Source organism: Lipophrys pholis, assembly GCF_963383615.2.
Source record: "Lipophrys pholis genome assembly, chromosome: 14".
Classification (NCBI taxonomy): Eukaryota; Metazoa; Chordata; class Actinopteri; order Blenniiformes; family Blenniidae; genus Lipophrys; species Lipophrys pholis.
Window position 1 is genome coordinate 27,387,083 of NC_137633.1, and position 13,067 is coordinate 27,400,149.

At 43.7% G+C, this 13,067-nt stretch overlaps 1 protein-coding gene across 1 annotated transcript in view; it reads left to right on the plus strand.

Moving 5' to 3' along the window:
• gfra4a (GDNF family receptor alpha 4a) overlaps positions 1-12,784 on the plus strand; it is a gene marked incomplete at both ends in the record, with an annotated part of 172,259 nt that extends 159,475 nt beyond the window's left edge. Inside the window, 2 exons of the mRNA XM_080480603.1 lie at positions 10,041-10,204; positions 12,623-12,784. Coding sequence (XP_080336729.1) covers positions 10,041-10,204; positions 12,623-12,784 — 326 coding nt within the window. The remainder of the gene's footprint in view (positions 1-10,040; positions 10,205-12,622) is intronic.
• Between the last annotated feature and the right edge of the window lie 283 nt (positions 12,785-13,067).

Genomic DNA, 13,067 nt, shown 5'->3' on the forward strand with positions numbered 1-13,067 from the left:
CATCATTCATGTGGGTTCCTGAGCTTTGATTCGGCTGTTTATTGAAACGATCCACTCAAAAAGCAGATTTCGCCCACTGTTCACCACCTTCCTACAAACAGCTCTATTTTCGTCCAAACAGCTTTTTAGTGCTGTGAAATTAACAGTAACGCTCGAGTGTTGCAGCTGAAGCTTTTTAAATGAGACGTGGTACAAGACAACATCTTCCTCCTAACATCCACGTTATAGAGCATCTTCCTCCTAACATCCAGTTTATAGAGCATCTTCCTCCTAACATCCAGATTATAGAACATCTTCCTCCACTAACATCGAGATTATAGAGCATCTTCCTCCTCTAACATCCAGATTATAGAGCATCTTCCTCCTCTAACATCCAGATAATAGAGCGCCTTCCTCCACTAACATCCAGATTATAGAGCGTCTTCCTCCACAAACATCCAGATTATAGAGCATCTTCCTCCACAAACATCCAGATTATAGAGCACCTTCCTCCACTAACAGCTAAATTATAGAGCATCTCCTTCCACTAACATCTAGATTATAGAGCATCTTCCTCCTCTAACATCCAGATAATAGAGCGCCTTCCTCCACTAACATCCAGATTATAGAGCGTCTCCCTCCACAAACATCCAGATTATAGAGCATCTTCCTCCACAAACATCCAGATTATAGAGCACCTTCCTCCACTAACAGCTAAATTATAGAGCATCTTCTTCCACTAACACCTAGATTATAGAGCACCTTCCTCCACAAACATCCAGATTATAGAGCATCTGCCTCCACAAACATCCAGATTATAGAGCGCCTTCCTCCACTAACATCTAAATTATAGAGCATCTTCTTCCACTGACATCTAGATTATAGAGCATCTTCCTCCTAACATCCAGATTATAGAACATCTTCCTCCTAACGTGCAGATTATGAACTACGTATATGCCTCCTAACATCCAGATTATAGAGCATCTCCCTCCTCTAAAATACAGATCATAGAGCAGTTTCGGCCACTAAAATCCAGATTATGGAGCATCTTCTTCCTAACATCCAGATTATAGAGCATCTTCCTCCAGTAACAGATGTAACTTCACCTCCATTGAGAAAAACATTCAACGTAAAGTACGGAGTAAATTCTAACAGTTTTCAGGTGAATATTAATATCAACAATAGTGTCAACACACTGATTTTCAGCAACTGATGAATATAAAAATGTTGTGTTCATTGTGAAGGCTGAGCACACACATGTGTGAGGTTATTGTTGGAGGCTGGTGTTTCTGTGAGCAGCTCTACATCCAGTCAAATCCCCCGTCGAGTCAAATCTCCCAGAATAACACACATGTTTTCCGGCTGGTTGATGGATGTCTTGTTTTTTTCCAGTGGAGCTCCGGTGAGCATCCTGCAGTCAGGACTCAGACTCACTGTGTGCTATTTACTGTAAGCTCCTTAGAGACCCAGAAAAACAAACCTCAGTCAGACTGTCCTCGTTTCCCTGAGTCTCAGTGAGGAGAGGAATGAAAACACTCCTTCCCTCCCGCCTCAGCAAACCACTGAAGCCAAACAGTGCATATGTGATAATAAGGATGAGCAGGTTTCTAATGTGCGAGGCGATTCATGGAGCAGCCGTGCATGCTGCTCGCTCGTCTCCTCTGGAGTTTCAACTCTTTTCCAGCGTCAGGCAGACCACACTTTTGTTTGGGGGACATAATGATTTGGCACGAAGAGTCAGGATTCAAGCCAATAATTGGAGAAATGAATGTTTTCTATTCCCTCCATGTTCTTCGTGTAATCACAGTGTACAAAGAATTAAATGGCATTCACTCCGGCTGCAGCCAGCAGACCTTCCTCCTCCGCTGACGCTTGTGTTTTACATGTAAAAAGCAACTCGGTCAATTAAAAAAATCCTCCTGGAGTCTCTCGGTGCTTTCTCTGTCTGCGGTGGATTCAGAGTGAGTTGGCTGTGCTGGGCTGGCTTGCTGAGACAGGACTTCAGATGGCCTTTGATGACTTTGTAATTGAGCGTAATTTGGTTCCCTGCCTCCGAACTAATGAGGCGGACAGAGAGGATAGTGGCAGGGAGGAATACAGTTGTTTGAGGACGGAGGAAACCGTAGAGAGGAGTAGAAGAAATCTCAGGTTTTGAAAACAGCTGTCACCCTGCTGTAACTGCTCATCTCAGCCGTAATGGACACATCACTATGCAGAGCAGCAGCATCTCCAGAAAGCTCAGTGTGTCATGGAAAAATGAGAGGACAGATGGAGGTGAAGCTCATTTATTTCCACAATTATTCAACTTTTTTTTCTCCTGCAAGTTAAATTGGCTGTGTAAGAAGAGAAAAAGTGAGGCTAACCAGTGATCCGTCGGTACCGGGCCGAGTGCTCTGCAGGTTCGCCCCGGGGGAAACCCCTTGAAGTTCCCCACCTAAAAAGACTGAAAAAATCCTCAAACATTTACAAAGGAAATGTTAAAACCACTTAAATACTGAAGATATTAATGTGCACTTCGTCTCTGCATGGCATTACTGGACATCCACAGACTTTAAAAACACCAAACCACACAGTTTATTAGTGATATGCTTCACATTTCGCTTCGCCTTCATTCACATGATGGACCGTAGAGTACTGCTTACAGAAACTCACTGATACGAGCACAATGCTGAGAGAAAACATCGACCTCCCGCCATACTGAACCAGTACATAGGCCTTGTTGGCTTTCTCCAAGTCTACAGAACCCATGTAGGCTGGACTGGTGAACTCCTCTGGATGGTCTGTGAGAGGGTGAACTGGTTCAGGATGAAATCCTCATGGTCCCCCCTCCGTCTCGTCTCCAGCACTCCCCACAGACTTTCCCAGAGGGGCTCAGAAGTGTGATACTATGATAGTTTGCACACATTCTCTGATCTCCCTTCTTTTAAAATGAGGACCAACCGGAGAGCACCTGGTGACCGGTCGGGCACAGCCGGAACAAGCTAGGAGGAAGGACCACCACCCGCCAAGTCCCACATGGGGGAGCGCTGCCCTGTGTGAGAGAGCGGGGAGCCTCCTGGAGTCGTGACGCCTGCAACACAAACCGGCTCTTGGAATGAAGTCAAACCTTGTTCAAACTGACTAGGAGCTAACTGCGGAGCGCTAACTGCAGAAGCTAACTGCACACTGAGCACGCTGGCTCCTTTTCCCCCCGTCCCTACTAACGCTAATGACCCGCAGCAGCATTCGCACGCAGCCTTTCTGCAAGGTGTGAATATCTACAAACACTCCTTTGTTTTCCTTGCTGTCGCCTCTGCTTTTTCCTTTGCATCATGCAGATTCTTAATTAGATGGTGGACTATCAAGGACAGCATGCGACCCCCCCCCCCCCCCCCCCCCCCCCACACACACACACACACACACACACACACTCACCCCCAAACAGGCTGCTGTGCTTGAAGCTTCATGTTGCATTGATTACGGCAGATTTCAGTTTGCAAAGGCAAACTACCTCCAAAGAATGGATCAATTTGTTATGATCCTCTGAGAAATCGATGTTCGTGTGTCGCAGCCCGACACTCCACAGTTTGAAATCCCATCACTAATAACCAGCGAGCCGCGGCCGCTTTCTTTTCTCCTCCACTGGGAACAGATGGAATAATGCTCCGATTCTCAAGCACACACATCGATCTCTCACTACGACTTGGGGAATATTAATTGATGACTCTCTCATACATGTCTTCATTTAAGCAAATTTTAATTGAAGTGACTTTCATGCTAGTGTAATTGCTGCAGAGTAGCCCATTAGCCCAATGACAATGAATGCCTTTTGAATATTAATCCATCATTTGGTCATAACTTATCTTCCTTGTAGTAAATCCAAGAGTGATGGCTTTACTCTGAAATGTAAAAAAAGACAAAAAAAATCCCATAAATCCAACAAAAACTAAATTATGCATTATACAACAAGCGCACAATGACATAACTGTTAGTTTAAATCAAAATGTACTAAAACTGCAAAAAGAATTGTAAATTTTCAAGTAATATTCTTATTGATGTTTTTTACATTAACTGCAGCATGAAACTTAAAAATGATGTAATAAACCTATCAAATTAATGTCATTACCATGTTGGCTCAAATATTTTATTACACTATTACAATCATAGTTTTCTTAAATTCAGAATGACCTGAATAACTGAGAAATTAAAATGAGTATTTATTTGTGTACTTACAATTTGTATTGCAGTTGTCAAAATCTAATCATTTAAATATCAGGAAATCCAGACTTTCAACCCCTAGTTTATTCATGTTATGTGTTCAAACCCAACTAAATGTTATTCAGAGGTAATATTGATCTGTTGGGAAGCTTTAGGAAAACTAATCACCTCACTGAACCAGTTTCCTGCAAAAAAAGAAAAGGACAAAAGAGAAAAACTGTTATTAAATCATAACACAAAGAAAAGGCAGGAAGTTGAGTTTGTTGCTGTAAAAGTGTCTTAATATGACTGAACTGAACAACTAGAGCTACACTCGGTAGATCGCTGACCTTTTCCAACGCCACATGTGTTTGTGGAACTAAGTTAGCATTGATAGCATGTTAGTCATTAGCTCATATTGATGCTAACTAGCCAGTCAGGTAGCTACATCACTGTGTGAAACACTGAGCAGGGAGCGTCTCCATGGCAACAGATGCTGATCTCCTTTGATCTCCTCCATGATCAGCCTCTCTCATCCACTTTGTATGGGACATTTTTTGCAGTTTTGGGGGATTTATTCGGAAACGGTTAGTCGTTAACGTCCCAAAATGTAATGGATTGGTCCTTGGATGATGACAACCTGAAGGTTTCATGCAATTTTGGTTAACTGTTTTTGCAAAAAGTTGGTTACATCCATTATCTCCCTCTTATCCGTTTCCGGGTGGGGGTGGGGGTGTCAGTCTGAGCACTGTCACCCAGATCACATTGACCCATTAAGAACCTTCCTGCAGGTGGTGAGCCCACAGGAAGGTGGAGAGCCCACAGGAAGGTGGAGAGCCCACAGGAAGGTGGAGAGCCCACAGGAAGGTGGAGAGCCCACAGGAAGGTGGCGCCCAGCGTGGGACATGAACCCTCTACCTTGAGACTGAGAGTCTCATGCTCTACCAGCTGAGCCAGCCGGGGGCACATACATACATACATACATACATACATACATACAAACCAGTAAATATACTCGAACGGGTACTCGGTACATACAAATCAATAAATGAATACATGCAGACAAAAACACAACCTTCCCCCCCCCTTTCATTTGCGAAGGTAATGAAAGATGCATTGTTTCCTTTGTGGAGTTACAAATGATGATATTTCACATTGTTATTTACACTTAGAAAGGACGTTGAAAAGAAACTTTGCTTGTTTTAAGAAAAACAGCAGGCAGAAGAGATCAGGAACTTTTAGCTCCGGTGATTGAAATACCTGCAGGGAATCCAGAGATCAGACATTCGCTGACTGAATGGGCTTTTTTATGTCCAAACACTGAACGTAAAACTGGAGCTTCTGCAGAAAAAGAAACCAGTGAGGAAAAACTGTTGATAGGACGAGGATTTCTTTGTGATCTCTCCTCTTTGTTTCAGTAACTTTCTAGAAAAGCCTGAGCGATGGCAGATATCTGACAGATTCACCACGTGGGAGCTTCTCTTCCAGAAGACAGAAACCACCAACGTACTATTGTTGAAATGCAGATGAAATCACTGTTGTGAGAAAGGTCGGACGTGATTTCACAAATTGCTGCGAGTGTTTGCAGATGACATTGCTTCACTTTTGCTGTTTTTGTTGAAGATAATTGTTGGCTGGTGGTGGCGGCCGGAGCATCAGCAGCCATTGTTTGGTGATTGGATGTTATGACTCAGCTTCTGGATGCTGCAGCTGCACAAACTGTCTGCACTCACTCATCACTTCACATTTCCTGTGGGCGGGGCCTGGCAGTTACCACCCGTGACCGCTGATGTCGGGCATATGCACAGGCTGCAGAGTTAACTGCACTCTCAAGTGGCACAGATGCGTACATCTGTTTCATCGTGCTGTGAAAAGCTGCTCCTGCTTTTTCCTCCTCGAGTGCTAATCAAGGGCAACAACAGCGGCTGCGACCAGCAGCAGCCAATCAGCTGCTGCGTTTCCACTCTTTCATAACTTCATTGTGAGGAGTCATAAACTGTGTGTCCTTTACGAAAATGCTTTGCTATCGGTTTGTTCTGCAGATTTCAGCCTGTAGAGGTTTTCCATCATGCTTCAGCATGAAATATTAACATTTCATAATGATATGATTCATTTCTATTGCAGCCTCCTCTGTGTGTGTGTGTGTGTGTGTGTGTGTGTGTGTGTGTGTGTGTGTGTGTGTGTGTGTGTGTGTGTGTGTGTGTGTGTGTGTGTGTGTGTGTGTGTGTGTGTGACCCTGTGTGGTGCTCATATTTTGCTGAAGCCAGGTGGAGAGGGTCTGAGAGTGGACGTCCTTGGGCTTCGCTGAGTGAATGAAAGCTCAGTGAAATACAAAATTAATCCATGTGATTCTGACCTCACTTCAGAACCTTTCGCTGCGACTCAATTATGGCAGGAATCGAGATGTTTTGAAGAGCTGAAACTTTAAAGGATGGTGAAGCTTCAGACCAGACTCATTATTCTGCACATTTGGTTAATGGGTTGATTGAAGGACGGACTGAGACTCGGGTCTGATTCTCTGAGAGCAACAGATCGGTACACGTCTGCTTCCAGAGCAGGGAAATAAAACGGAGTGCAGGTGATTGAGATTCCTGGTGAGCAACGCATTTTCTCCAAAGAATGTTTCTTACAAACAAGTTGTGCTGCTCAGTTGGCACAGAGTCTAATTTAATTAAGGCATTTTATTTATTATACTTACAGATAGACTGAGTTTCTTTTTCAGAGACCTTTTCATGTCTTATGCACAGACACATCAGGAAGTGTCTTCACTTGATGAGGCCAGTCAGATTACAGTACATGGATCCGTGTAGTAAAATAAATAGTATAGTAACTTTTTAAGGCTCAGTTGTTTATTAAAAATCAATAATTTGAGATTAGTTGTAAATATTAATCTCAAGTTGTATTTTTTTGTTACTAAACAGGCATTTCTGGAGGTTATCTCTTGAACGGACTGAAGAAAGAACGATTGTTCTCACTTTGAGAAGACAAAACAAGACAAGACAAAACCATCATGGCAAGATGAGACGAGACCAGGTCAGGCAAAGCAAAGCAGGACAAGAGAAGACCGGGCCAGAAGAGACGTGGAAAGAGGAGCTATCAGACATGACATGGCATGCTGAAGCAGGACAAGATGTGACAGGACAAGATGAGGCAAAGCAAGACAAGAATAAATGAGGCAAGACAAAACTTATGGAGCATGAAAGAAAAGACAAGGCAGGACAGGATGAGGTGAGGCAAGGTGAGACAAACGCATCAAGACTAGCTTTGTCTTGAATTGTCTCACTGTGCTTTTTCTTTCCTGGACAAGACGAGACAATATGAGACAAGTGAAGATGAGGCATGACAGGACAAGAAGAACCAAGGAAAGAAGAGACGTGGTGAGAAAAAGTCCAGACAGAACAGGATAAGACATTTCGAGACAAGACAAGACAAAGCTTTATAGAGCATGATAAGAAAAGACAAAGGAGGATGAAGCACGGAATGAAAAGACCAGGAAGGAAAGGAAAAGACATGACACCATAAGACAAGACCTCTGAATGGTCAAAATGGTGCAAGTTGTCACAATTGCGAAAATGATGGCTTTCGATTTTTTAAAAATGATGGAAAGGCCTCTAAATGGTGACCTCCAAAAAACATGACAAGACAAGACTGGTCATGGGAAGACCAGACCCAACCAGACCAAAGCAGAGCAGACCAGACCAGACCAGACCAGACCAGAGCAGAGCAGACCAGCCCAGCCCAGACCAGACCAGGCCAGGCCAGCCCAGCCCAGACCAGACCAGAGCAGACCAGACCACAGCAGACCAGAGCAGACCAGACCACAGTAGACCAGACCAGACCAGATTAGACCAGAGCAGACCAGACTAGACCAGACCAGACCAGACCAGATTAGACCAGACTAGACTAGACCAGAGCAGACTAGACCAGACCAGAGCAGACTAGACTAGAGCAGACAAGACCAGACCAGACCAGGACAAAAGAGAACAAGGCAGGAAAAGATGTGACCCAAGTCCAGATTAGCCATGAAAAGACACGGCAAGAAAAAGACTGACATGACAAGACAAGACAGGATGACAAGATGAGGTCAGAAAAGACAAGACAGGACATAAGACAAGACACTTTGAGTCAAAACAACACAAGACCGTATGGGGCATGAAAAAACAGACAAGACAAGAAATGAAACTGGTTGTCAAATCTGGCAAGAAGAGTCAAGACCAGAGAGACAGTATGAGACTGTGGAAGAGTTTGTGATGAGAGCACCTGAATACATGTCAGTGAACAGGTCAGTCTGGAGTCATGTGGAGTGTTTTTAGGAAACATGGCTGCCTGCAGCTCCTCAAGTGAGCCGGGCGGCTGGAAGGAGACGGATTATTGATTAATTCTCTTTATGACCAGGCTTCTCACGCCGATATTCAATGTGCCGTTAAGTGGAGCTTCATTCTGTCTGACTTGCAGCGGCTTCAGCCGGTGAGAGTTCTGTAATTAAAACCATCTGGCTCCTCTGTTTGGCCAGAATACAACCACTTCCCATACAGCATGTACATTTATACAGAGGAAATCCAATCCCTGCTCAGCCAACACTCCTGTGTGTCTTCTGTCGTAACGATTCAGTGGCGCACAAGATTGAAGACGGCACTACTTTTTCTTTTTTTTCGCCTGAGAAGTAACATTTCAAACTTGATTCCCCCGGCAGGAACGACTCACGCCGAGCATTTGTTGGCAGTTTCTCACATCAGAAAGGAAACAAGACGTACACATTTGGAAGATCTGAGCAGCCATTATCCAGAGATCGTCTCCGAATTGTTTCAGGAGCATTGTGGCTTTTTCTGGAACCGAGGACAGATGGCAGTCTGGTCATGAATTTTAATTGTGGAGCCTCGTGACCGTCTTCAGATTAGAGAAAACCAATTCGTCCATTGAGCGTGCTGATGACTCGCAATAAGAGAGTGACCGGCGTGTAATTACAATCCCCCAGTGTCTAATTATAAAGTGACCAATCACAGTCCAGAGCCACACGGGAGGAAACAGCAGAAGGACACTGGAGGGGAAGACGACTCGTGTTCCAACAATAAACTTTCTCTACTCAGCGTCCCCAGGCTGCAAACTGTTAAACTATTATTGTTATTATCAACTATTCAAAGTGGTGTCGGGTTGTGATGATTAACTTCACAGTAAAACTGCTGGGATTATAAAACTTGTCAATGTTCAATCCATGAATTTATTTTTATTATTATTACTTTTATTACCTGGCAAGAAATTATTATTTCTAATTGCTGAACAATATATTGCAAAAACATTTATGAAATTCAAAATGAGAAAATGAGAACATTTGTGCGATTAACTGACGAGAATTGGTCGACGTCTGAAAGCTGAAAGGCACAGAAATCAAGGAGACGGTGAAAAAACTGCTGCTGTGAATAAACGAGACAAATAAGTAAAATAAAAGGCTTCAGCTGGTACGGAGGAGAGAACGGAAACATCACAAAGTAAAACTTTACAGTTTGTATTAATCACGAATCGGAATTTAGAGATCTTTGACCTTACTTCCACTTTTTATTGAAATACATAATTTTTACTCTTGTCAGGTCTCAGCATTAGTGTTACTATTAGGATTAACATTAGTATTTGTGTTAGTATTCACATTAATATTCTTTTGCAGTTTGAAGCTGTTTTATAATGAACTTGTTAATCATTTCATGTCACTGTGGCTCCATTATTGTGTATTTGTCAGGTTTTTATCCACTCAAGTCTTCAGATTTACTTTAACAAGAAACCACTAATGATAACTCGACCCTGTAGTATATTTCTTTACATATTTAAGAGGCGATTTGAAGAAAACATGAAGAAAAGCCTAAAACACAGCGTCTCTCTGCGCCGTCCTCCAGAGAACGCGATCCTGGCCTTTGGGAATGGATCGGATGTGAAAACCAGCCAGCCCGGGATTCCCAGTCCGGCAAACGACAACCTGAGCCCAAACCTGGCAACCACGGCCCCGAGCGTCTCCATGGAGACGGAGCAGAACATCCTGCGAGCACAGATACCTACTCAGGTGAGAGCGGCGTTATCCAAACAGACCATAGAGCAGGTTTATACACACTGAGCCAACTTCCTCTGAACTCTCTTCACTCTGAACCGACGAGTCTGAACAACAAGAAGTGTCAGGACGTGTTGGAGGAACGAACCTGATCTGTGGATGGACATCCAGATTATAGAGCATCTTCCTCCTCTCACATCCACATTATAGAACATCTTCATCCTCTAACATCCAAATTATAGAGCATCTTCCTCCTCTAACATCCAGATTATAGAGCACCCTCCTCCTCTAACATCCAGATTATAGAGCATCTTCCTCCTCTAACATCCAAATTATAGAGCATCTTCCTCCTCTAACATACCGATTATACAGCATCTTCCTCCTCTTACATCCACATTATAGAGCATCTTCCTCCTCGAACATCCAAATTATAGGGCATCTTCCTCCTCTAACATCCCGATTATAGAGCATCTTCCTCCTCTAACATCCATATTATAGAGCATCTTCCTCCTCGAACATCCAAATTATAGGGCATCTTCCTCCTCTAACATCCCGATTATAGAGCATCTTCCTCCTCTAACATCCATATTATAGAGCATCTTCCTCCTCGAACATCCAAATTATAGGGCATCTTCCTCCTCTAACATCCATATTATAGAGCATCTTCCTCCTCGAACATCCAAATTATAGGGCATCTTCCTCCTCTAACATCCAGATTATAGAGCATCTCCCTCCTCTAACATCCAGATTATAGAGCATCTTCCTCCTCTAACATCCCGATTATACAGCATCTTCCTCCTCTCACATCCACATTATAGAACATCTTCATCCTCTAACATCCAAATTATAGAGCATCTTCCTCCTCTAACATCCAGATTATAGAGCACCCTCCTCCTCTAACATTCAGATTATAGAGCATCTTCCTCCTCTAACATCCCGATTATACAGCATCTTCCTCCTCTCACATCTACATTATAGAACATCTTCATCCTCTAACATCCAGATTATAGAGCATCTTCCTCCTCTAACATCCAGATTATAGAGCACCCTCCTCCTCTAACATCCAGATTATAGAGCATCTTCCTCCTCTAACATCCAAATTATAGAGCATCTTCCTCCTCTAACATACCGATTATACAGCATCTTCCTCCTCTTACATCCACATTATAGAGCATCTTCCTCCTCGAACATCCAAATTATAGGGCATCTTCCTCCTCTAACATCCCGATTATAGAGCATCTTCCTCCTCTAACATCCATATTATAGAGCATCTTCCTCCTCGAACATCCAAATTATAGGGCATCTTCCTCCTCTAACATCCAGATTATAGAGCATCTTCCTCCTCTAACATCCCAATTATAGGGCATCTTCCTCCTCTACCATCCCGATTATAGAGCATCTTCCTCCTCTAACATCCACATTATAGAGCATCTTCCTCCTCTAACATCCAGATTATAGAGCATCTTCCTCTTCTAACATCTAGATTATAGAGCATCTTCCTCCTCTAACATCCAGATTATAGAGCATCTTCCTCCTCTAACATCCAAATTATAGAACATCTTCCTCCTCTAACATCCAGATTGTAGAGCATCTTCCTCTGATGTAACTGAGCCGACGGAATCAGATATGAGCAACATTCATAAAGTCCTATTTAAGCAGATTATTTATTAAACCCAAACAGTTTTACCTTGAACATTTTCACTTTGTCTTAGATGTTAAAAATGATGATAAATTTGTAAAAATTCTGACTTCATACAAACGTTTGGAAGCCGAAATTCTGCCGATACCTTCATTGATCGTCTGCCAACAGATTTAATTATAAATCAATGTATAACGAGGCCACTGACTCCAAAAGAGAAAACTGAAGTCAAAAACACAAATCACATCTTTTGTTTGCCTCCAGGTTTGTTAGCGGCTCATCCTGCACATCCTTCGTTATAAAGTCTGAAACATTTAGGTGGTCACCAGTTTTTGACCCATAATTCAAATAAAGTGTCTTTACGATAAATAAATGAGTAAATTTCCAGAAACAATTAAACTGAACAGGTGATTTCTTTATCAGCAAAATCATGATGAAATCAGAAAACTGGTGGAAAATCACCTATTTTCTGGACTAAGTTTTGTTGTTTGGTGACACAGTGAAATGAGGGTCTTCCTAAAGCAGCTCACTGATTGGCTGTCAGGAGCTGTCAATCATCCACCGGGGAGTTTTCAGGCGTGAGCTGAACGCGGCTCTGAACACAGACCCTGGACAAGCGGCAGATTCCTCACATGCACATTGAGAAAGCGTGCAGCTGATGGAATCAGTCGATCCGGGAATGATTGGATCTTTGCATCGTCTCCCTGCTGCTCCGTGGAGCGACCTGCAGGACCGAGTCTCTACATCTCTGTCTGTGATGAATCTGATCAGCAGATGTGTGTGTTTGTTTCCAGATAAATGAGAATGAGAGATTGTGGGGGGGTGAAGGCGACTCCACTCCATCCTCTCCAGGCCTGTCAGACGGCAGCGCCCCCCCGGCCCGGCCCTCCTTCCTCCTCCTCCTCCTCCTCGTCCTGCTGGGCCTCGGCCGGCTGCCGCTGCTCTCCAACCCCTAAGAGGCTGGACCGCCGCCGGGAATGGAGGGGGTGGGGGTGGGGGTGGGAGGGCCAAGGTGCGAGAGAGAAGCCAGGGTGTCGACTCTGTCCCTCCACCCCTCACCCCCCCTCCCTCACTACAATCACTCCTGAAAATCTCTTTCTGTGAATCATGACTCAGCGTGCAGCTTCCAGGAGACAAGGCGCCAAAACAAGAAAGCACACGTCATTTCCTGCTTCTCACACACACACACACACACACACACACACACACACACACAAGCACACACACACACACACACAC